The 26,229-nt window shown below is 40.0% G+C and overlaps 1 protein-coding gene across 1 annotated transcript in view; it reads left to right on the plus strand.

Annotated features, from left to right (window-relative positions):
• LOC125485896 (importin subunit alpha-1-like) overlaps positions 1-26,229 on the plus strand; it is a 49,145-nt gene that overhangs the window by 17,119 nt on the left and 5,797 nt on the right. Inside the window, exons 4-7 of the mRNA XM_048611084.1 lie at positions 370-454; positions 3,623-3,706; positions 7,956-8,158; positions 9,725-9,750. Coding sequence (XP_048467041.1) covers positions 370-454; positions 3,623-3,706; positions 7,956-8,158; positions 9,725-9,750 — 398 coding nt within the window. The remainder of the gene's footprint in view (positions 1-369; positions 455-3,622; positions 3,707-7,955; positions 8,159-9,724; positions 9,751-26,229) is intronic.

Raw genomic sequence — 26,229 nt, forward strand, 5'->3', positions numbered from 1 at the left:
ACAAAGGATCGTTAGAATTTTGATCATTGTACCCAAAATCTTTGGATCTTGGATCAGTTGAAACTTGCAAGAATTGCAAGATTTTTGTTAGATCAGGAAATCGAGGGATATAACACCAAGTCAAGACATTACTAGATTACAATAATCTAGTTGATTGACACAACCAGTTCAAGATGACTGCAAGGTCTTTTCCTCTTTGTGTTGTTCTTGGTTGAAGAATGACATTTGACACAGGAAAAGTAGAAAAAGAGGAAAAAAAAAGCTATGTTATTTATTTAGTGTTTTATTTAATTTATATCTGTTTCTAAGTACAAGGAAATTTGATAGAGATGTGTTGAGTGAACTGAATTCTTATTTATGTCTTAACAGTAAGCCTTCAGTCTAGGGATCGGATAGGCAGTGGAGGTCCTGTCGTGGATTGCAGCCGTTTGTTTGATAATGATTTGCCAGATGGGTAAGAAAGAACTAGTGGTAATATGGTTGATTTGAGAAATTGAAACAACTTAAAATATTGCGTGATAGCAACGTACTGTGGATGCTGGAAATCCTAGCCTTTCCAATTTCTGTTGCATCAGGAACATGTTCACCTTCTCTTCAACAAAATATAATTATCATTATTACTGTAATAGTTCTCTTGCCTAATTTTATAAGCCAAATTTCTTTCTGAATTATTTTATCTAGGTACCTTGCTTTGAATAAGTCAGGGTACAAAAGTACAGTTTGCAAACTACAATGAAGAGATGGTTTTGTTGTTCTGCTCTTGTGTTGAGAAAATATAAGCAATGGTATTCGGCTTTAAAACTGGTACATAAACCACAGGAGCTGGTGTTAACTTTTTCATCTGATTTTTATGCTTCAGTAATGTTTTGGTTGACTTGCTTTGAAAGCTAAATTTATCCAGAAGCAGCATTGATCCTTAACCTATGCCTAATTGAATAAAATTGCAGGTAGATTTCTAGTTGGAAATCAACATACCCACATTGGTGACTTGTTAATATAATTAGAATTTGTGTATTGTTTCTGATCATCATTTAATATCACTGAGAGATGTTGTTGACACATGTAGTAATGAATATAATGAAGATTTGGATGGCACTTATTGCAAAATACAATTAACATGCTCATTTATTTTTTTCTTGATTTGATACCCTGAATCAGTAATGGATTGCTGCTGAATTTATTCAGAAACTAGAAAGACATGAAAAAAAACTAATAGGATTGACAGAAACTGATACGTGTATAGGTCAAGTGAGTTTAAATAGCATGCCCTGAAATTTGAATTGAATAAATTTGGAAATTGAAATCTATGTGAATGTGCATAACTAAACCATGTGCATAGATCACTGAAAGTTGCCACCCAGGTTGATAGGGTTGTTAAGAAGGCGTGCAGTATGTTAGGTTTTATTGGTAGAGGGATTGAGTTTCGGAGCCATGAGGTCATGTTGCAGCTGTACAAAACTCTGGTGCGGCCGCACTTGGAGTATTGCGTACAGTTCTGGTCACCGCATTATAGGAAGGATGTGGAAGCATTGGAAAGGGTGCAGAGGAGATTTACCAGGATGTTGCCTGGTATGGAGGGAAGGTCTTATGAGGAAAGGCTGAGGGTCTTGAGGCTGTTTTCGTTAGAGAGAAGAAGGTTAAGAGGTGACTTGATAGAGACATACAAGATCATCAGAGGATTAGATAGGGTGGACAGTGGGAGCCTTTTTCCTCGGATGGTGATGGCTAGCACGAGGGGACATAGCTTTAAATTGAGGGGTGATAGATATAGGACAGATGTCAGAGGTAGGTTCTTTACTCAGAGTAGTAAGGGCGTGGAATGCCCTGCCTGCAAAAATAGTAGACTCGCCCACTTTAAGGGCATTTAAATGGTCATTGGATAAACATATGGATGATAATGGAATAGTTTAGGTTAGATGGGCTTCAGATTGGTTTCACAGGTCGGCGCAACATCGAGGGCCGAAGGGCCTGTACTGCGCTGTAATGTTCTATGTTCTAAAAGTAAAGAAGACATGACTATGAAATTGGATTCTCTGAATGCTAAGTACTTCACAAGATGTGCCCTAATTGTTTTAAGGACAAATGCAAGTTTACAAATTGTTTTCCTTGGATTTAATCAAAAACTAAGTACTAATGGCTTGTAGTTGTTTGAAAAGAAGCTGCTGCTAATGACATGAAGCAGGTAGACTCTAAGGAGATCCTGCCTGCTCAGACCAATGTGTCATCTTCATAGTTCTGTAGCAATTGTAGTGAGGTCAGCCAGGTGGACCTCATAGAATGAGTTCCCTGATTGGTGCTGTTAATCTGGCTGATAGTTTAGAATAGGAGCGTTAGAGCTTCTGTTCGTGCAGAGCTGGCACTGAAGGAGCTTGATCAGTGCCAAGGACTTTCCATGTGTAAATAAAGGGTGACTTGATGATGGGATACCAGCCTCTATGGAGTTATTTCAGGTTGAACATAGGAAGTGTAGGAAACTGAGGCTCCGTAGAACTTACCAGTGTGGGAATATTTTATTTTCACGATTTCTTTTAATATTAAACAGCTTCCTACATGTTTAGAAAAAAAGCACAAGTCCTTAGCTAGAGTTTACTCCTTTAAAGAAGGGGTCTTATCATCTCACTCGGTTTATGAATCAAATAACTTCTAATTATTTCACCTCCGTATACAAATCACAAATTAATTTATACGATTTGGCTTGCGTATAGATCTTCGGCTTTACTAAGTTTCAGATTGCTTCTAAAATTTTCCAATTTACAAGTCCCCCTGTAGCCAAAACTTTAATATTACTTGATTAAGTATGGTTCAAGTTGACTTTTTGCACTTTGGAAATACCTTTGAAGGCAACTCGGTCCTACCTCCTGCTTAGTCACTGGATTTGTTTTTCGTATTTTGTGCTCCTTGCTGTTTACCAAACTCTATTCTTGACACAAAACAGAAATTGCTGGAAAAGCTCAGCAGGTCTGGCAGCATCTGTGAAGGTAACAACAGAGTTAACGTTTCGGGTCCGGTGACCCTTCCTGTATTCTTGACACTTATCCCGATAAGTTACAAACCTGAACAAGCACTATTAGTGTCTCTGGTGTGAGGTTATAATAATGAAGGGAGGTGGATTTAAGTCATTTTGAGCTACAAATTAATAAAAATATTAGTTTAAATTTTGTCCGTAGCACTGAGACTTGGTGCTGCTTGTTTTTGCAGCCGAATAATCTGTTTTGTTAGAGTAGGATATTTCCTTATTCTATGAATAGTTACATTTGGCATTTCACATTCACTAAACTCGCAGAGACAATCTATATTTTAATGTTCAATCCACAAAAGCCTCTAAACATGCAACTCCCCTTCAGTTTTGCACCAGTGAGTATAGGTTATGCATTTGCCTTGCAATGAAGTTTGAATCTACATATATCTTACTTAAGAAATTTTTTTTTATGACAAATGGTTTATGGTCACTCCACCTGACCAGGCTACATTCTGATAACTAATGAATTTGTAATCAAATTTTGGAATGTATTTTTTGATAACCATTTCTTAGTATTGAATTGTTTCCTTTATTGGTTTTGGATACATTCCTATCCCTGTTTCCAGGAGATGCCACTTACTATTCTTTGTTTCGGTTGACTAGCTGGGAAGAACGAAGAACTGCCTCGGGTCGAATACAGTATCTAAACCACATCACACGAACAACGCAGTGGGAGAGACCTACTCGGTAAGTGAAGAATAATGGCAATCTTCTTCCTGCTACGTTGAATCTGAGGTCTGTCTGTCCATAGTTAACAAGATAGTTTTGAATATGAAATAATTTGGTCAGCATGGACGAGTTGGACCGAAGGGTCTGTTTCTGTCTTGTGTGACTCTATGACTACTACTCCAGGATTATTGAAGAAAACTGGCAGCTGTTTAACATGGCATGAAAATGGAACAGTCACATTTACGTACTTTTGCTTTGAAGATCTCCTTACTCTCATGTAATCTGTCTTTTTGAAAAGAATAGCACTGCCCCATAGGTGGTCTTCTACATAATTCAACCCATTTGTGCTTTTCACTATTCTTATTTCTTTAGAATTTCAACCATATTGAATCTAAATGATCTGTTTTAAGCTTTTCCCCTACAGTTGTCCAAGTATGGGCATTAAAAATGGTATGCTGTGCTGGTTAAAATGTGGTATAAACAAAACCTTTAATTAAAATGTCTGCAATTGGATGTGTTGTTGTGCAAACAATTGTACAAAGTGAATGACAAAGTGGTTTGAATGTAATGGGTAAATGATTAATCTATGGAAAGCACTGTCCAGTGTTCTGTAATGTAATGTAATGTCCTTCATTAAGGACAACAAATGAACAATAATCAATGTAGTTTATGCTATTGCATTTTGCTTCCTAGTGACTTACTTATGTGTCTAGTGTCTCTGCATTCATAAATTTGTGGGGTCCCACCATGCATTTGGAACATAGCATAATTGTAGTGATAGGGTTAAAATGGATATCAGGAGCAGCTTTATTATAGTAATATTCTTTTACAGCTAAAACACAAAATCTGACATTTCATTTTGAGTTGGTGCTGCTTGCCTGTGCAGCTAGGTAATCTGTTTTGTTGGTGTAGGATATTTCCTTATTCTATGAATAGTTACATTTGGCAATTTACATTCACCTAAACTGGCAGAGACCATCTATATTTTTGAGTCTACTCTTATCTCCATTTTACTTTGAAATCCTTACTTGGACTGTTTCTGCTCACCCTGGCATCCATCCTTTATTTGGAGATTACACAAAGTTTGTGTTCAACTGGCTAAATGCTTTGTCCAGAAGTTTAATTTTGAGATTCTCAAAAGATAGAAGACTTTTTAACTAGCTACTAATGAGTAAGCAGACTGATTGAGATTAGCAGAGAAAACTGTGCCAATCTATTGGACTCTTATAAACAAGGAGTAGGCCATTTGGCCCTTTGAGTCTACTCTCCTATTTTATAAGATCATGTATAATCTGATTGTAAATTCAAATCAACATTCCCACCTATCCCTAAACTCTTTCACCCCTTGGCTTACCAGGAATCTTTGTACCTCTGTCTTTAAAAATGTTCAAAGACTCTCTCCCAAAAAAGCAGTGCAAGCAGTTGCCAAGACACTTGACCTCCTGTGAGAAAAGAATGTTGCCTTATCTTGGTTTTAAATAGATGACCTTTAATTTTAATTTATTTTCTCGGAAACAATCTTTAAATTTTTATTAAAATATAGCCTTTTGAAATATTAAAATGCTACTCAGCATACATCACCAGGATGAGTGTAGTGGCAATGATACAAATAATCCTGATCTAATAACTGATTTGTTCTGATAGCAGTTGGAGAGTTTGTAATCTGAAAATAAAACCCTGGTACCGATAAAATTGACTATGAAGCAGTTGGATTTCTATACAAATAGGAACTAGGTTTCCTTTCATTTGTCCTTTCCTGCCCTGACCAATTTATATACCTCCATTCAGACACCAACACGGTTGCATTCTAACTACCCTGTGAATTGGACTAGTGAGGCTCTCCATTTCATCAAACCACAATAAAGAACATCTGACCACATTTTTGTTCCAATTTTTTTGCTTTCCCCTTCCATGAAAATATTGACTTTGGTTAAGTTTGACCCCACAGGCTGCTTGAGTCACTCGTTCTTTTTCTCCGTATCTAGTCAGTCTTCAGCTTGGGAGGGAAAAGTGTCACCTTAGTTAAGGCCATTTGAGACTTAAAATTGTATTGTGCCTCTGCTTTTGAGCAGGGTTTTCTATGCAGTAGGTTAAGACTGGGATTCCAGATGATTTTCTTTTTCAAAAACTCAGAACTCAACTTAGTCCAGAATATTTGTGTTTGACAGAGATTAATTATCCCACTGCTGACTTGAAGTTGAACCTGAATTTGTTAGTTTGTGGGTGGAACACTTGATGACTAGTAATGGAGTTAGTTGGAGAATTTTTGAACTCAATTTTCCATTAAAAAATGTGCACATTAAATATGATCTTTTAAACACAGAAAAATGTTTATAATAATTCAGGTTACAAAATTATGTCTGTGTCTCTATAATAATTAGCTTCAATTTTTAGTATTACTTACTTGATCTTTGTATTGTCTGAAGTCAATAAAATACACGTTTATTAGGTTCCTCCCCTTTCTCCTCACCTCTCAAAATACAGTTTATGAATTGTTTATTATGGCTGGAATTTTGTGGCAGATACACTTTGTTGCTGTGAACTATTGAGCAGAGAAGAATTGGGAATCGTTGGGTAGTGGTGCTTAACACTGTTTTAAGAGTGGAAATGCAAACCGTTCTTCAAATCCCTTTTAAGAGTCAAAATTAATGTATTTGTTATCACTGCATTACATGCGTAGATTTAGCAACAAAAGTTATGTTGTCCGATATAATGTGTTTTTAAAAAAATCCCAGATAAGTGAAGAAACCATGACATCACCAGACACTGAGACCACAGTCTCCTTCATAAATTCCACCATATCTGACTCCTTCCTGCAGTACAACATGACGGATATGAGTCATGTGAGCACATAAGCCAGTCTTTCTATTTCAGTTGCTTCCTTAATGACTGGGTGAGGGGCGTGTCTGAGAGTTTCAGCTGATTGAAATGTTAATCATTCCTGCATAAAAATAGTCTTTGTTTCAATCTGTAAGTTATAAATATTATACTAAAATGAGTTAGTGGTAATTGGGTATTTATCTTATTTCAACAATGTTCTTTCGCTAGCTTTCCTGACAGAGGATACTTGCACCTTGAATGTGGTTTTCAGCCACAAGGTCCCCTAACGTTCCTATTCGGCACTCAGTTGGTGGATTTTAGGTGTCATGGCAGTGAGCATTCTGTAAATCAATACCCTAGCCACAAACAATGACTTCTGGCAAGTGCATATGTGTGGATTTCAGATGATAGCTAGATCCAACTAGTCTGATACTGTCAACAGTTCAAATATCATGTGATTTTTACTTGTAGACTCCAATCAAGATTGACCATTTGTCAAGGTGCCAAAGAGCATTTCAGTGGCTATGAAACTGCCATAACAATAATCAGCATTGTGAAGAGATGAGGAAAAGGGAGAACACTAAGGATGAGGTCTTGGCACAGCCAGAATGCAGGTGGCTTATCAATGCTGCTGTGCAATTGGCTGCTAGAAGATGAACTATAGCAACCAAAGTTGATGCTCTTTAACTTGTATTTCTTTGACCTCTCTGAAATCTCTCAGTTGCTTATACTTTCATATTTTGCCTCTGTGGTCATCATGACTGAGATACAGAGCTCAAAACAATGAACGCTATTAATCCATTGCTTAAAACAAAATGCTTTAAAGTGCGATTAACAACACTGTATTAAAAGCTACAGTATAGATTTAGAAAACTGTCTATGTTGCTTCACTCACATTGGAGCGTATAGATCAAGCAGTGGGAGAAGAGTTTGATAAATGGTATCTTGGAAAGCAAGTTAGGTGGAGGCTTAAAGATGAGGAGGAACGCATGTTTAGGGTATGAGTTCCAGAATACAGAACACAGTGAATGAAAGTTCACCGCTCCAAGGAGAATTGAATAGGCAAAGAACATTGACCAGAGTCAGAGGATTGTCTGGAAGGTCAAGTAGGTTACAGAAGTAATGTGAGGCTAGGCATAGAGGTACTTGCAAACAAGGCAAAGGAATTTGCAAATGGCATGTTGAAGAGTAGGGAACAGTTTAGGTTATTGAGGCATTTCTCTGAAACTAGGTGCAAATGATGGATTTTTTCACTAATTGGAGTCTGCCATGCTTGTAGCTTCAGAGATTAATGAGAACCACTTTGAACAGTTTTTTTTTAGTAATGAAAGCAGGATGGGACTAATTGGAATATGTTGGGGGAGGAGGGATTTGAAGAAATTAATTGAAATTATTGGATGAGGATTTCATTGATGGCACTTTCTTATGACACTCTACTTGGTCACAGGCCAGCCTCTGAATATGCTAGTCCTGGCAGGCCACTGAGTTGCATTGTGGATGAGAATACGCCAATTACACCAGCTAATGGTGCTTCATGTGGACAAACCCCTGACCCACGGATGGCAGAGAGGAGAGTGAGGTCACAAAGACACAGAAACTATATGAGTCGGACACATTTGCACCTCCCACCAGATCTCCCAGAAGGTTATGGTAAGTCATTTACTTTATGGAGAAAAACCTATTTATTGTAACTTTAGTAATTGCTATACACAATATGGTAAAATATTCAAAAGGCAGCTGTAATATCGATAAAGCTTAACTAAAATTATAACATTTAGTGTCAGGATACCTTAAATCTTATTTTTTTCGATTGGAGTGTGGTCTGGTATGTGTGGAGAGCTCAGAATTTGAGTGTAAAACACAATTTTACATAAATTTTCACTTCCCAGTCCACATTACCAAACCATTTGACAAGCTTATACATTTGAGGTTTCCATTTTGTGCATTGACTGTTAGATCATCAGATAGGCTATTCAGTCATGTTTTTCTGGGTGTTCTTCATTTTCTTCTTCAAATAATTTATCCAATCATTTGTAATCTGAAATAGTGATGTAGTGAAGCAGTGTACTAATTACTTTTTGTTGGAAAAGTGTCAATTTAACATTCAGAGCACCCTTCCAAAGAAGAGTCTTTGGACTCAAAACATTAACTCTGTTTCTGTCTACACAGTTGCTGCCAGACCTGCTGAGTTTCTCCAGCACTTTTTGTTCTTATTTGAGATTTCCAGCATCTTCAGTATTTTACTTTCATCTAACATTTGTTTCTTGTTATTCGTGTTCTTCCTCCGTTCCATTTTCTAAGGTTAGTCTTTGGCTTTGTATTCAATTATTCTCTTACACTTACTTTTGTTTTGATTTCACTTTTGCCATTCTTTTTCTTCGCATACTGCTCTGAGAAGAAATGCTGAAGGTACAATTGCACTGTCCTGCTACTGAGAAAAAGATGTCAATTTACACCGTTGCGGCTTTTCATTGTAGTAAGGGATTCTATGAAAACCTGCCTTTGGGATCAAGCTCTTCAGGACTTGAAATGAACATAGAACACAGAACAATACAGCACAGTACAGGCCCTTCAGCCCACGATGTTGTGCCGACCTATTATCCTACTAAGATCAATCTACCCTGCATACCCTACATTTTACTATTCTCCATGTGCCTATCCAAGAGTCGCATAAAAGTCTCTAAAGTATCTGACTGCACTACCACTGCTGGCAGCACATTCCACACACCCTCCACTCTCTGTGAAAAGAACCTACCTCTGTCATCTCCCCTATACCATCCTCCAATCACCTTAAATTTATGCCCCCTCGTAATAGTCGTTTCCGTCCTGGGAAAAAGTCTCTGGCTATCCACTCTCTGTATGCGTCTCATCATCTTGTACACCTCTATCAAGTCACTTCTCATCCTTCTTCGCTCCAATGAGAAAAGCCCTAGCTCCCTCAGCCTTTCCTCATAAGACCTGCCCTCCAGTCCAGGCAGCATCCTGGTAAATCTCTGCATCCTCTCTAAAGCTTCCACATCTTTCCTATAATGAGGTGACTAGAACTGAACACAATATTCCAAATATGGTCTAACCGGGGTTTTTATAGAGCTACAGCATCACCTCACGGCTCTTAAATTCAATTCCGCTGCCAGTGAAAGCCAGAACGTTTACAAGAGATTGCTCACCAGATCAGTGTCCTTCTCTGTTACCACAGTCTCATTTGATTCGTTGTAGGATATCTGGAACTCTTTGGTCATGCGGTATGTATTTTTTTTGATCTTTAGTATTATGTTTGTGTAAGTTACAGAATTATCCCTGTTGAAATATGAAGCATACCAAAAAAAAGAAGTTAACAGCATTACCATTTTAGGAAACTGAAAGGATAGTTAAGCTTTTGTAAGGCAGCAGATTTGTGCAAAGAAACTGGTAGGTCAGAATGTCTTTAAAATAGTTTACCAAAACAAACATCAAGAGTATCTAAATTATTTTTGTTATCTTGGGCCAATTAGTTTTGTACTTTTAGCTGCTTTGGCATATGTAAAGGTTTGAACTGATGTTTGTGTACTGAAGGTACTAAATACTAAAATATCTTGGTTTATAAACTTTTGGTTTGGTTTCTCTGCCATTGAGGAAGGTAAATTGAGAATAGTTTTTTTTAAAAGATTTCTGATCGGTGATATTAAAACAATGAAATAAAAACAGAAAATGCTCATAATTCAGATGAAAAGTCATTGAATTCCAACAGTAGTTAAGCTACTGGAGCTTCACAGGTTTCATGATTAAGGCTTGAGGCATATGTGAACTACATACAGTAGTATTTGTGGATAGCTCTTTCTCTGATAGGATGCTATCGCTCAGTGCCATCACTTCAAGGGATCAAGGAGAAAGTCCACCATCGTCACCTTGGGGCAATTAGGAATGAACAGTAAAGGCAGTCTTGCCATACTTGTTTAATCAGGTCTAAGCTCTGCAGTCTGGCCACATCCAGTTGGGAATGGTGGTGGACAATTAAACAACTGACAGGAGGAGGAGGCTCCACAAATAACCCCATCCTCAATGATTGAAGACCTCAACACAACAATGCAAAAGTTAAGGCTGAAGCATTCACAACAATCTTCAGCCAGAAATGCCGAGTGGATGATAGAGCGTGGCCATTCCCATTGCAGATACCAATTTCGATTCACGTGATATCAAGAAACGGGTGCACTGGATAGTGCAAATGGTACGGGCCCTAACAACTTTCTGGCAATAGTACTGAAGGCTTGTGCTGCAGAATTTGCTGCTCCTCTGTGCAGGCTCTTCAAATACAATTATGACGCTGACATCTACCCAACAATGTGGAAAATTGCCCGGGTATATCCTGTACATTAAAAGCAGGACGGATCCAACCCAGCCAATTACTGCTTCATCAGTCTACTCTCGGTCATCAGTAAAGTGATGGAAGGTGTCATCAACAGTGCTATCAAGCAGCACCTGCCCAGCAATAACCTGCTCAGTGACGCCCAGTTTGGGCCACCAGGGCCACTCAGCTCCTGACCTCATTACAGCCTTGGTTCAAACATGGACAAAAGAGCTAAATTCCAGAGGTGAGGTGAGAGTGACAGCCCTTGAAATCAAGGCTGCATTTGACCAAGTGTCTCAACAAGGAGCCCTAGCAAAACTGGAATCAATTTGTCTCGGGGGCAAAATATCTGCTGGTTGGAGTCATGCCTGGCACATAAGATGCTCGAAGATGTTGGAGGTCTGTCGTCTCAGCTCTGGGACATCTCTGCAGGAGTTTATCAGGGTAGTGTCCTCGGCCTAACCATCTTCAGCTGCTTCATTAATGACCCTCTCTGATCATAAGGTCAGAATTGAGGCAGTTCACCAATGATTGCGCAATGTTCAGCACCACTAGGAATCATGGTAGTACACAAGCCCACAGTCACTCCACGACAAATACTCACCAGGATTAAAGACCCCAGTCCCATAACATGCAGAGCCAACGTGGTTTATAAAATACCATGCAACGACTGCCACAAACATTACATCGGACAGACAGGAAGGAAACTGGTCATCATAATACACGAACATTAGTTAGCAGCAAAACGACACGACGAACTTTCCTTAATATCTGTACACTCAGACAATGAAGGCCATCAGTTTAACTGGGACAAGGTAACCATAGTAGCCCAAGCCAAACACAGACATGCACGGGAATTCCTAGAGGCATGATTCTCCACTCATAATGCAATCAACAAACATACAGAATTGGACCCCATATACAAACCCATACAGAAATGACAGTACTCACCATAATGGACCAAACAGTATAAACTCCAAGCACAGTAGAATACCATCACTTCTTTGGAGGCTCCACTGATGATGTCACCTAGCATGGTGATGAAACATCTGAACGAGAACAAACCAGCTCGGTGAGCAAGTCAACAACCTCATTCGGCACCATTCGTGACTCCTCAGATACTGAAGCAGTCCATGTTCAAAAGCAACAAGATCTGGACAATAACCAGGCTTGAGCTGACAAGTAGCAAGTAGCATTCACGACACACAAATGCCAGGCTCTGGCCATCACCAATAAGAAACAATATGACCGATCAAAGAGACCTTGGGCTGTAGGTTCATAGTTCCTTGAAAGTAGAGTTGAAGGTAGACAGGGTAGTGAAGAATTTGTTTAGTATGCTTGCCTTTATTGGTCAGTGCATTGAGTATAGGAGTTGGGAGTTCATGTTGTGGCTGTACAGGACATTGCTTAGGCCATGTTTGGAATACTGCGTTCAATTCTGGTCTCCCTGCTATAGGAAAGATGTTGTTAAATTTGAAAGGGTGCAGAAAAGATTTACAAGGATGTTGCCAGGGTTGGAGGCTTTGAGCTAAATATCAGGAGAGTGATCATAGAATCATAGAATCCCTACAGTGTGGAAACAGGCCCAACAAGTCCACAATGACCCTCCAGAGCATCCCACCCAGACTCATCCCCCTATAACCCACCTAATCTACACATTCCTTGAACCCTATGGGCAATTTAGCATGGCCAGTCCAGCTCGCTTGCACATCTGTGGACAGTGGGAGGAAACCCACGCAGACACGGGGAGAATGTCTGTATGGAGTTTGCACAGTCGCCCAAGAGTGGAATCAAGCCTGGGTTCCTGGTGCTGTGAGGGAGCAGTGCTAAGGGTTGAAAAGGCTGGGATTATTTTCCCTGGATCATCAGGGCTGAGGAATAAAAGCTTATAAAATCATCAGGGGCATGGATAGGGTGAATAGCCAAGGTCGTTTCCCCAGGTAGGGGAGTCCAAAACTAGAGGGCACACATTTAAGTGAGAGGCGTAAGATTTAAAAAGTATCTAAGGGGCAACTTTTTTGACACAGAGTAGTGCGTGTTTGGAATAAGCTGCCAAAGGAGGTGGTGGAGGCTGGAACAATTACAACATTTAAAAGGCGCCCAGGTGCGTAAATGAATAGAAAGGGTTTAGAGGGACACAGGCCAAGTGCTGGGACCAGATTAATTTAGGTTATCTGGTTGACATGGACGAGTTGGGCCGAAGGGTCTGTTTCCATGTTGTACAACTCTATGACTGTATAAACACCATCCCTTGATATTCAATGGTATTACCATCACATAATCCCCCACTATCAACATTCTTGGGGTTTTCATTGACCAGAATCTGAATTGGACCTGCCACATAAGCACAGCAGCTACAAGAGCAGGTCAGTGGCTAGGTATACTGTGGCGAGTAACTCACCTCCCGGCTGCCCACAGCCTGACCTTCATCTATATGGCACAAGTCAGGAGTGTGATGGAATACTCCCCACTTGCCTGGATAGGTGCAGCTCCAACAACACTTAAGAAGCCTGACACCATCCAGGACACAAAGCAGCCTGCTCAGTTGGCACAACATCGATTTGCATTCTTCCCTTCCACCACTGACCGTCAGTAGCTGCAATGTGTACTATCTCCAGCATGTACTGCAGATATTCACCAAAGACCCTCAGACGGCACCTTCCAAACTCATGACCACTTCCATCTAGAAGAATAAGGACACCACCACCAGCAAGTTTTCCCACTCCCCTCCCCCAAGCCACTCACCACCCTAACTTGGAAATATATCACTATTCCTTCACTGTCATTGGATCAAAATCATGGAATTCCATCCCTAAGGGCAACGTAGGTTAACTCACAGCAGGTAGATTGCAGCAGTTGAAGAAGGCAGCTCACCACCACCTTTTGGAGGGCAACTAGGGACAGGCAAGAAGTGCTAGCCAGCCAGTGACACCCATATCTCATTAATGAATTAAATTTGTTGCTCATTTGCTACCTAGCCAAAATCTTTTGAGGCTTGCAATAAGAAGGTAGTGGGAATAAAATACTTATGTTATCAAGCTACATTTATACTGGCCACTTAAGAAAACTCCAGTGGTCTTTGCATTTTTGTTACAAATAGAAGTTTTATGAAATTGCTGTATTTTGGTGCTGATAAAAGCAAAACAGGCCATGTGACCTGTCCTCGAGTCTCTCTTACAACATGTTTGGGTTACGGAATTAAAGGAAATCTCGAGCTGTTTTACTGGGAAGGAGCTGTAATATGTTTACACTTGGAGATAATGGCAACATCATCTATGTTTACACTGGTTGGGCTGTTGGTCTCCAAAGTCCCAGGAATGCTTTGAAAAGGGGAAAACTGTTATGCTTTAAGATATCCATTTACTTCCAAGATAAAAGAGAGCTGTTGTCTTGATATTCTGCCTGGATACGAGACCCGTGTGATTCATGTTGCTGTGGAGGTGGGTTTTGAAATGGAGAGAATCCTTACAAAACCATTGAGAGATCTAGTTAGAGGCTTTTCTAAAGATAACCTTGAAACTCTTTAACAGTTAATCTACCAGAATTCTGTAAAGATGGAGCAGCTACAGACTGTAAACAATTCTTTCAGAACTGAAGATTTCATACCAAACTCAACGTTAACTATGTTTATCTCTCCACAGATGCTCCCAGATGTGTTGAGTTTCTCCAGAATTCTCAGTATTTGTTTAAGATTCTTATGGGACTTGACAGGGCAGATGTCTAGGACCAGAGGGCATAATCTCAGCGTAAGGAGTCGCCTTTTTAAAACCAAGATAAGGAGGATTTTTTTTTCTGAGGGGAGTGAATCTGTGGAATTCTTTATCACAGAAGGCTGTTGAGGTAGGATAAGAAGTATGTTCTAGGCAGAGATAGTCAGACTTCTAATCAGTTAGGAACTTAGGTGGCACAGTGGCTCAGTGGTTAGCACTGCTGCTTCACTGTACCAGGGACCCAGGTTCAATTTTATTCCTTTATTTACGTAGTTTAAACTATGAAAGACTTTGATGTAAACTATTACTGGTTTCTTTATTTGTCTACTAATCTATGAAGTAATGCTTAACTTTGTTGTGGTTGGTTGGCTCGCCGAGCTGGTTTGCTGTTCCGCAGACGTTTCGTTACCCTGCTGGGTAACATCATCAGTGCAGCCTCTGATGAAGCGCTGTTGTGTTTTCCCACCTGCTATTTAAACTCTAGTGTCTGTTGAGCTGGGTTACTTCACTTCCGATTTTCCTTCGCAGTGGAGTATATATAGGGTCTAGATCTATGTGTCTGTTGATGGACTTCTTAGTGGAGAACCAAGCTTCTAGGAACCAGGCTCCACTAAGAAGTCCATCAACAAACACATAGATCTAGACCCTATGTATACTCCACTGCGAAGGGAAACCGGAAGTGAGATAACCCAGCACAACGGACACCAGAGTTTAAATAACAGGCAGGAAAACACAGCAGCACTTCATGGGATGCTGCACTGATGATGTTACCTAGCAGGGTAATGAAACGTCTGCGGAACAACAAACCAACTTGGTGAGCCAACCAACCACAACATCCACAACCCGAGCTACAAATCTACTCAAAAATGCTTAACTTTTTAACTCTTGTTTCTCTCAGTACTTGTACCTAAGTTTTTTTTGTACCTGAGTACCTTGGTACCTAAGATGGGGCCCTGTGTGGCGACATGTTATGCTTTTCACTCTACTCCTGTACATCTGTACTTGAGTACACGTGACAATAAAATCTAAAATCTAAATCCAAACTCCACACAGACATTCTTTGCATGTCTGCATGGGTTTCTGCTGGGTTCTCCAGTTTCCTCCCACAGTACAAAGATGTGCAGGTTAAGTGGATTGGCCATGCTCACTTGTCCCGTACTGTCCAGAGCTATGTAAGCTCATGTACATTAGTCATGGTAAATGCAGGGGTTATGGGGATAGACTGGGGGGAGCTGGGTTTGGATGGGATGCTCTGTGGAGGGTCAGTGCAGACTCAATAGGACAAACAGCCATTTTCCGCACTGTAGGGATTCCATGATTCCATGTTTCTATGATTCTATAATTCTCTAATTTTGAATTGAGGGTTTTAGTTAAGTAAAAGACAGGAAGGTAAAATTGAGGATTATCAGATCACTTGTTATCTCATTGAATGGCAGAGCAGACTCAATGGATTGAATGCTGTACTTCTGCACCCACATTTTATGATCTTACTAGCAACCGTCTCCCTCCCAAATCTAGCTGTGATAATTAAAAAGGTAGTTTTTCTTTATAAGCATCGTTAAACTGCCATATCTCCTTAATCATTGATTTGTATGGAGGCCTGTAACCTGATCTCAAAAATAGCTTCCTCTCCTTGCTTCTCCTTGGCAACACAAACATATTAGTCATGCATCCAGGCAGAAATGCTGATTAGGTATTCTTGACTGTTTTATATTAGAAGTAAATAGATAATTTACAGGCTATTGTTAACAACTCAATATTCTCAACACCTTTCTGGAACTTAGGGGGACCTACTTTCTGCTGTTAATGCACAAGCTGTCCCAGTTGTCTCCAAGTGTAAATATGGTAATGTTCATTTAAAATTGTTTAACATTGTTTTGCTTCAACTGCAGTAAGTTAAGGTGACCTGTAATCTTGTTGAGCATTGCAAGATTTATTCTAACATAATTTCCTACATGACTGGTTTGGTGCATCCTCTGCCCCGTAATCTCTGTGCAGTGACCTCTAACCCTTGCCAACTTCTGAATTTTGGGCACTAAAATGAAACACAGAATGCAGATTGTGGAGATATGAAGCAAACAAAAACAGATATTGCTCGAGAAACCGCAGGTCAGACGGTTAATGTTTCAAGACCAGTGACTCTTCTTCACAAAGGTTTTTGTTTATTTCTGAATTTTGGGGCATGTTTCCCCTCCTTGACTAATCCACCCGCTGTTTCGTCCACGTGGATTTGCAATTCTATTCAATATCTAGATCCAGTCTAGTGCTGGTGCTCGAATATAGTGAGAGTGCATGTCTCAATGGTTCAAAATTGGTGGGGCTTTTGCAATCCATTGTTTTTATATCACTTTTACAGCTTTTCCTGTCTCCCTGCTCTTCTCCCAATCCCATGCTCACACTGAGTTCCAGGAAAGGGAAGCAGCAAGTAGGATAATTTTTTTTGAAGATATCTCTGAGGCTTATCATTCTCAAGGGTGATTGTAAAAACATGTATAGAGCTGGAACTTTCGGTATGTTTCCTTTGTCTGGATCTTGACCACCTTTCATTCAGATGCTTTGATGGCCTTCGTAGCAAGAGGATTTGATTACAGGAGTGGGGCTCTTTTGTTGCAGTTATACGGTGCCTTGAATGCCTGGAAAGTTGTGAGACTTCTGGCCTCCTTACCTGAGGAAGGATGTTCTTGCTATAAAGGGAGTACAACAAAGGTTTACAGACTGATTCCTGGGATGGCAGGACTAATGTATGAGGAGAGGTGAATGGTTAGGAATATATCCGCTGGAATTCAGAAGAATGAGAGAGGATCTCCTACAAACCTATAAAATTCTAACAAGATTAGACAGGATAGATGCAGGAAGGATGTTCCTAGTGATTGGAGACCATAACCAGAGGTCACAGTTTAAGGAGACAGGATAAACCACATAGACTGAGATGAGAAATTTCTTCACCAGAGTGTGACGAACCTGTGGAATACGCTACCACAAAAAGTATTTGAAACCAAAACACCAGGGCGGCATGTGGCACAGTGGTAGGCACTGCTGCCACATAACGCCAGGGATAAGAGTTTGATTCCAGCCTTGGGCAACTCTGTGTGGAGTTTGCATGTTCTCCCCCTTTTTTGCCAAGGTTTCTGCTGGGTCCTCCGTTTTCCTCCAACAGTCCAAGAGGTACAGATTAGGTGGATTGGCCTGTCAAATCGCCCTGTAGTGTCCAGAGATATGTAGGTTAGATGAGTTAGCCACGGTAAATGTGGATTTTTTGAGGGATAGGGTTAGGTGTGGGCGTGAATGGGATGCACTTCGGAGGGTTGGTGCAGACTTAATGGGCTGAATGGCTTCTTTCTGCATTGTAAAGGGTCCTTGATTCTATATTGTATGATTTCATGAAGAAGTTGGGCATAGTGCTTCGCCCCATATCCTTTAATCACATTAGCCCAAAGTGGCAACAGGCTATATAGTTGAATGATCAACCATGATCATAAATGAGTGATGGAGCGGGCTTGAACAGCTGAATAACCTACTTCTGCTCCTGTTACCTATGGTTACTCGGTGAAATATGGATTGTGCAGGTATCTTGAAGTCTGCAAAGGTACTATCATGCTGGTATGTAGTTCACTGAGATTGTTAGAGTGTTACAAAGTATTTATAACACAGAAATTTGGTCTAGCAGATCTATACCAGTGTTTTTCAAGCTCTGTGCCTCTTTATCTAAGTCCATCAACATATCCTCCCACTATTTCTCTATAATGATTATCTTTCTCTCTCTTGAATGCATTAATTCATTTTAATTCTACTCACCCCAACTATTCCCTCATGATAGCATGTTACATACACCTATTACTGTCAGGATAGAGAAATTGCTCTTAATTATGATACGTACAATGTTTTTGGGCTCAAGGTAAAGCACGCCATGAATTCAAGAGTGTGCTGAAAATAAACCTGTACGGAGTGAGAATATTTATTAAATGAATGTTTTAAAATTTTAAAAATACAATTATTAATTGCAGGGCAAGATGCATCTGGTCAGAAGTAGCAATACCAAAAATATACAAATATATTAATGGTAGTTTAGGTGAAGACCCAGAACTCAATGCAAGAAACCTTCACATTGAACAAGGTATAACAGATCAAATAAATCCAGAACGTTGATTAGTTTGCAACAATATTGGGAAATCATGCAGATTGTGAGAAGCATACTCATGCTTAACTAATACTGCCCGTCTGCTTGATTAATGAAGCAGATAACATAGAAAGGATTTACAGTGTTGAAACTTCTTGTCAAATATTGCTAGTAAGGATTTCTTTATGACAAAGTGGAAGAAAATGAAACAGCAGGTGAAGTTGTAGTGAGTCAAATGTTGTATTTGTCCCAGCCATAACTCTCAGACTCAAAGACAACAGTGTGGAGCTGGAGGAACACCGCAGGCCAGGCAGCATTAGAGGAGCAGGAAAGTTGATGTTTCGGGTCGGGAAGGATATTGTTTCTGACTCCAGCATCTGCAGTTCTTGCTATCTCCGAGTGATTCATAACTCTCATTCTTGTCTGCCAGCAAGACCACACTGTTTATTTGAAGATTAGGGGACTTGTAGAACATGATACTGTATCTTGAATTTTTATATACATAAAATATGGGCAAAATTCATCAGTTAGTTGTTTTCCTTGGAAGTGAGAAGAGTATATCTGCCTTGCTGTCTTGTCCCACCTTACTGTAGCTACTACTTGATCTTTTTGAAGACTTTTGCTCCTACTGGACTTCAGTTCCAAAGGAACTGATTGCCTGCCACAACCATGTGCAAGCCATTCTTTGTATAAGTTTTAATGGTGAATGCAAGTGCTGTGGCAGTGCGCTTACCACTGGGCCATAAGTCCTGTGTTCAAGTCCTACCTGCTCAAGACATGTGTTGTAGCGCATGTGAGCAGGTTAATTAAAAAATATCTAGATGGTGAATGCAAACTGACTTTATTTCTGTCTGTGGTCCGTGTGTTTTTCATTTCTGAATAGCAATTGGGAATGGGAAACCTGGTTGATCCTTGGCTTGTTGCCTCAGGAACCTGCATTTTTGTTTCAAAATTAATTTCGTTGTGATGTACCTTTACAAATTTTATGATTGCAGTTCAATTATGGCAATACATAAAGTGATAGTGTCTCTCATTTGGTTCAATTAGATACATAAGAACATAAGAACTAGGAGCAGGAGTAGGTTGTCTGGCCCTTCGAGCCTGCTCCGCCATTCAATAAGATCATGGCTGATCTTTTCGTGGACTCCGATCCACTTACCCGCGTTCTCACCGTATCCCTTAATTCCTTTATTGTTCAAAAAAAATCTACCTTTTCTTTAAAAACATTTACTGAAGTAGCGTCAACTACTTCACTGGGCAAGGAATTCCATAGATTAACAACCCTCTGGGTGAAGAAATTCCTTCTCAATTCAGTCCTAAATCTGCTCCCTCTAATCTTGAGGCTATGCCCTCTTGTCCTAGCTTCACCTGCCAGTGGAAACATCCTCTCTACTTCTATCTTATCTATTTCCTTCATAATTTTATATGTTTCTATAAGATCCCCCCTCAATCTTCTGAATTCCAATGAATATAATCCCAATCTACTCAGTCTCTCCTCATAAGCCAACCCCCTCAACTCCGGAATCAACCTAGTGAACCTCCTTTGCACCCCCTCCAGTGCCAATCATCCTTCCTCAAGTAAGGAGACCAAAACTGCACACAGTACTCCAGGTGTGGCCTCACCAGCACCTTGTACAGCTGCAACATAACCTCTCTGCTTTTAATTTCAATCCCTTTAGCAATGAAGGACAAAATTCCATTTGCCTTCCTAATTACTTGTTGTACCTGCAGACCTACCTTCTGTGATTCATGCACAAGGACACCCAGGTCCCTCTGCATAGCAGCATGCTGCAACTTTTTACCATTCAAGTAATAATCCTTTTTACTATTACTCCTACTAAAATGTATGACTTCACATTTATTTACATTGTATTCCATCTGCCAGACCTTTGCCCATTCACTCACTGTATCTATGTTCCTCTGCAAAGTTTCACAGTCCTCTGCACACTTTGGTGTGCCACTCATCTTAGTGTCATCTGCAAACTTTGACACCCTACACATGGTCCCCAACTCCAAATCATCTATATAAATTGTAAATAATTGCGGTCCCAACACCGATCCCTGAGGCACACCACTAGTCACTGACTACCAGCTAGAATAGCACTCATTTATCCTCACTCTTTGCTTCCTGTTAGTCAACCAATCCTCTATCCATGCTAATACTTTACCCTTAATGCCATGCATCCTTATCTTATGCAGTAGCCTCTTGTGCGGCACCTCGTCGAAGGCCTTTTGGAAATCTAGGTACACCACATCCACTGGGTCCCCATTGTCCACCTCGCTCGTAATGTCTTCATAGAATTCCAAAAGATTTGTCAAGCATGACCTGCCCTTCATGAACCCATGCTGCGTCTGCTCAACGGGACAATTTCTATCAAGATGCCTTGCTATTTCTTCCTTGATAATAGACTCAAGCATCTTCCCAACTACAGAGGTTAAGCTAACCGGTCTATAATTCCCCATCTTTTGTCTACTTCCCTTTTTAAACAGTGGCATCACATTTGCTGTTTTCTAATCTGCTGGGACTGCCCCAGAGTCCAGCGAATTTTGGAAAATTACCGCCAGCGCACCTGCTATTTCTCCCACCATCTCTTTTAGTACCCTGGGATGCATTCCATCAGGGCCAGGAGACTTATCAATCCTTAGCTCCATTAGCTTGCCCAACACTACCTCTTCCGTAATAATGATTGTTTCCAGGTCCTCACCTACCTTCGTCTCCTTAGTTCAGTTGGAAAGAATTTGCAGTTTACTTCATGAAACATTCATTCCAAGAGGTATTACGTTGTGTCCAGCCCCTCAGTATACTATGGAAAACATTTTTGTCAAGTTTCATTGGATCCCCAAAATGTTATGTTGGACCTTGGCGCATGCGATTCTGCAAGATTGTTGAATCGGTTCCTTGCTTTGTAAAATCAAAAGGTTTCAGGTCGACCAAACACCAATTTGATGGCATTCCAGTTTGGTTCAGACTGTGTTCCTGGCAAAAGCCATGGAGACAGTGCCCTATGTTATGGAGCTGCTCAGGATGAACTTCAATTTGCATCCGTTTCCATGCATTCTTTACAAAAACATATTTCAGAAAGAGAAGGGGCAGTGGGGCAACTGTCTGTGTGGAGTTTGCACATTCTCCCTATGTCTGCGTGGGTTGCCTCTGGGTGCTCCGGTTTCCTCCCACAGTCCAAAGATGTGGAGGTTAGGACGATTGGCCATGCTGAATTGCCCATAGTGTCCAGGGATGTGCAGGCTTGGTGGATTAACCGCAAGAAATGCATAGTTATAGGAATACGGTAGGGGATTGGGCCTGGGTGGGATGCTGTTTGGAGGGTTGGTGTGGACTTGTTGGGCCAAATGGCCTGTTTCCGCACTGCAGGGATTCTGTGGTCTATAGACCAGTTACCCTCTTTTACCTCCTATAGCTTTCTTGAAACTCCTGTTTATGAAGAATCTGACAGGGAGGGATTTTAATCACTTGGCAGTCAAGCTGCATTTCGGTGTTTGTTTGCAATTTCTGTTGGTAAGGTGTCTGCTAAATAACTTCAATCTTGTTGTGCAGAATTGCTAAGAAAAATTGTTGCCTTTCCACTGACATTGAAGCTGAAATCAGCTAACTTGAGACCTTCCATTAGACTTGAACCTGGTTGAATTTATCACCTACAGTAGAGCTGCATAAAGAATTCTTGCAGTTCTGGGAACTTCTGCACTCCTTGCACAATACCATCTCCCTGCCTCCTGATCCATTCAACCACAAACATGTAAAAATACATAAAGAAATAATCTTGTAGAATGTTGACAATCCATTAATAGTAAAGAAAATCATGCTGCATTATACTATGCATCAGTGAAACTGCTTGGTTGTCTCATTGTCACGATGTTTATTGTAAATACTTTAACTCTGATCTGTTTTGTAACAAATATCTACTATTCACCTTAATTATAACTCAGGGTTCAAAACAGCAAACCAGTCAATGCAATATTTTCCCATCAAGAATAATTCAGGAAGCATCTGCCTCAGGTTGAGTCAGTGTATTTGTATTTACTTGGTGTCAGTTAATTACATTACCTTAATTTAACTTCCTTTTTGAGGAAGGAATGGCTAGAAATGAATATAATCTTCTTTCTTGACACATATTGAACATTAGATGGGATTCCAATCAGAAGACAAGAATCTTGTATTTATTATGTCTATTTATGACTGATGTATATGGACTAAAATACCTCTACTTCAATTTTAAGTGGTACTATTTGGTACCATTGTAAGAACAGCTTAGACTACTGTAAATCATGGAATTCTTACTGTTGCCCCAACATTCCTTCATTATTGTTCACTGTGAATCAAAGTCTTTTGAGTTTTCATGAGACTGTAGGCAGGAAGCATGTGTGATGTGTAAGCCACTTGTCTGTTTTCTCCCGGTTGCTTGTAGCACTGCATGAGAGATTAGTCTTTCATGCCTGGAGACTTGAGTACAGTCTGAGGGATGATATAAAAATCGAAAATTCTGAAAAATGTTCAGCATGTCAGGTAGCATCTGTGAAGTTGGAGGTAGAGTTTAATATTTTAGGTTGATGACATTCATGAACACTGGAAAATGAAAGCAAAATGATTTTTAAGCAAATGCAGATATAGGAAATGGAAAACTACAAAATAGATAGAGGTCTGTCATGGGGTGGAATGCAGGTGGTTGTTGAATGACAAAAAGAATAACTATGCAAGACAGCATGGGGTGAAATGTTGCAAGAAAATAACAGGAAACAAAAAGAGCAATGTGAAAAATGTGGCAATTAAAAGACTGCCATGACCAAGAAAGGCAGGTAGACCCTGGGTATGTGGGCCAACTTGCCAGCCTTCTGGAAAGGGAAGAGGTGAAAGTCTAAGTGTTGCATCTGTTGTCCCTATTTGAGAAGGCTGCCTTAATTGTGTATTCTGTTGAGGGTGCCATATGTATAAGTACAGAGGGTCTCCTTTTTTGACTTGGGGACCTGAGCATTGATCCTGTTCGAGTTGAACATTGCGTTGGTGTTGTTGGGGTTTATTACATCTGGAAGAAAAGGGTTGTAGTGCTAATGGGCAATGTGTTTATTCAGCAGTGCATGGTTTTATGGTAGGTATGTGAAGCATGCATGGCATCTAATTAATTGCATTAGATATATTGGAAATAATTTCAGACAATCTCTTATTGTGTTTTCGTTGTTTGAGACTGGGATTGGACGAAGAATCCACTTGGGAGGGTTCTGTGCAGTTCAGAGATTTATTGTTTGATAACTGGTTTAGTTTTCAGTGACTTCCAAAGTTTATTATTTAAGTTTAATGTCCTACTCCACCTGCCCTGTTTGAATCAATAATTACTTAATTGTTCAGAGTCAGAAGTCGCATGACACCAGGTTATAGTTCAACAGGTTTATTTGAAATCACAAGCTTTTAGAGTGTGTAGCCCTTTCGTCATTGTTCAGGATTTAGGCGAGTGTCAAGGGATAGTCAAAAAGAGAAGGAACAGAGCACAAATGTTTTGACTAATAGCTGCTTTATTTCTGCTGTGCATGTCTCCTACAATAAAGCAATCTGTAAAATTGCTGCATTTTTCTGCTATTTCAATATTATTTTAGGCTTTTACATGTTAATTAAGTGTGCATTATTTCTTTCACCTTCCTGCCTATGAGGGGCTGTTCTACACTCTGGTAGTTTTACAAGCCTCGGCTATCCTTTGGCATCCTGCTTAGGCGCTGAACATGAAATTTCTTTTCAATTGTGAGAAGTGTCATATCCAAACCCAGTTCTTGCCACACCTGACATCTGCATCCATAACTTCCCAGCAAACACCACTCAGTGAATTGGCCGATTTCTGTTTTATTTCTGCCTTCCCACACAGGCCATTGGGTTAGTTGTTGGTTCCATCTATTGCAAGATCAACTAACACCAAGATCAAACCATAGTACCTTCCTGATTTGTGGGTTGAGTAGCATATTGAGCAGCATGTTTAACTTAATAAATGAAAACATGTATTTAACATCATGTTAATAACAAAATCAGTGTCATACTTGTAAATTTTATACTATAATATTTCTTGACCCATTTTATATTTCTTTCTTGGCTATTGCTCTATTTATAATATTTATCATTTTCTCATTCCCACATGCTGATCATATCAGGCCACTCATCATGCAGTCAGAAGTCTGGTTGTTTGCTGTTTTGAATAATTGCTAGGCGGCTGAGAGACAACAACCATAAATAATAGCTTTTTTCCTAGCCCTGGCTGTTGAAAATCTCTCCCTATCTCTCTTCCTTTCCCTTCTTGCTGAAAAAATTGCGACACTTGTTTTTCTTGATCATAATGCCAGTTGTTTGTAATGAAACCTACCTTCCTTGTCTTGTATGTTGTGGCATCATAATGAAAAGATTCATGGAATTTTCATCCCTGAAATAATTAAGACTGCTTCAAACTCACAACCACTACCATCTAGAAGGACAAGAGTAGCAAATATATGGAACACTACCACCTGCAAGTTCCCCATTCACCATCTTGACTTGGAAATACATCACTGTTTCTTCAGTGTCATTGGGTCAAAATCCTGAAATTCCCTTTTTAACGGCAATGTTGATGTAGCTACACCAAATGGACTTGAGCAGTTCAGGAGGGACGCTCACCACCACCTTCCCAAATGCAACTCAGTGGATAATAATTGCTGGTCGAGCCAGGGATGCTCACATCCCATGAAAGAATTTTTTAAAATCCCATAGTTTTACTAATATAAATTTATCCTTTCCCTAAACAGACATACTGAATTTGTAAATCTTTACATGCAATGAATTGTCCAATTCATATACTGCATGTCGGATGACATAAATCTATATTGCAAACTCTCAAATGATCTGACCTAAAATATTTCCTGTATCCTCAAAGTGGTCTGTTTTCCCTGAGAGAAATTAAGTTGTGCAATGAAAATTTGAAGGAAGAAATTGAACAGATTTACAAGTAAGTATATAGCTGCAGAAGTGTATAAGCCAGTAGTGACTTGATAAAAACACTTCTGGCCATACTGGACTAGATTTTGAGATTAATGTGCTTTGCCTGGAGGTAACTTCTGTACCTAACATGGCAAGCAGAGAGGTAACACGTTCTATTCCTAATATGAAATGTTTTGACTTGGCTTTGTACCTATTATTTCTCATTTTGAAGTTGATTCCAGACGTGCATTTGTGGAAAAGTGTTGAATGGAGGGATTGCATGCTTTATTACAAACAGAGCAGAAAAGTCTGAGCTACCATGGGCTGCTCTCTTGCACCTCCTGGTGGTCAGTAATAGTGAACTAAACTTAAAGATTATATTGTCAAATTTGTTGACCCATTTTGTTATAAAGGCACACACTATATTGCCATTCCCTCTCTGTCACTGGAACTCTTTACCACACAGCACTGTTGCTGTACTACAGTGGATCACCACTCCCTACACAAGGGCAAATGGGAATGGACAATAAATGCTGACAGCCTATGAAAGGAGATAATAAAGTGTACAGCTGGATGAACACAGCAGGCCAAGCAGCATCAGAGGAGCAGGAAAGCTGACGTTTCGGGCCT

The sequence above is a fragment of the Rhincodon typus genome, chromosome 23 (assembly GCF_021869965.1).
Source record: "Rhincodon typus isolate 14 chromosome 23, sRhiTyp1.1, whole genome shotgun sequence".
Classification (NCBI taxonomy): Eukaryota; Metazoa; Chordata; class Chondrichthyes; order Orectolobiformes; family Rhincodontidae; genus Rhincodon; species Rhincodon typus.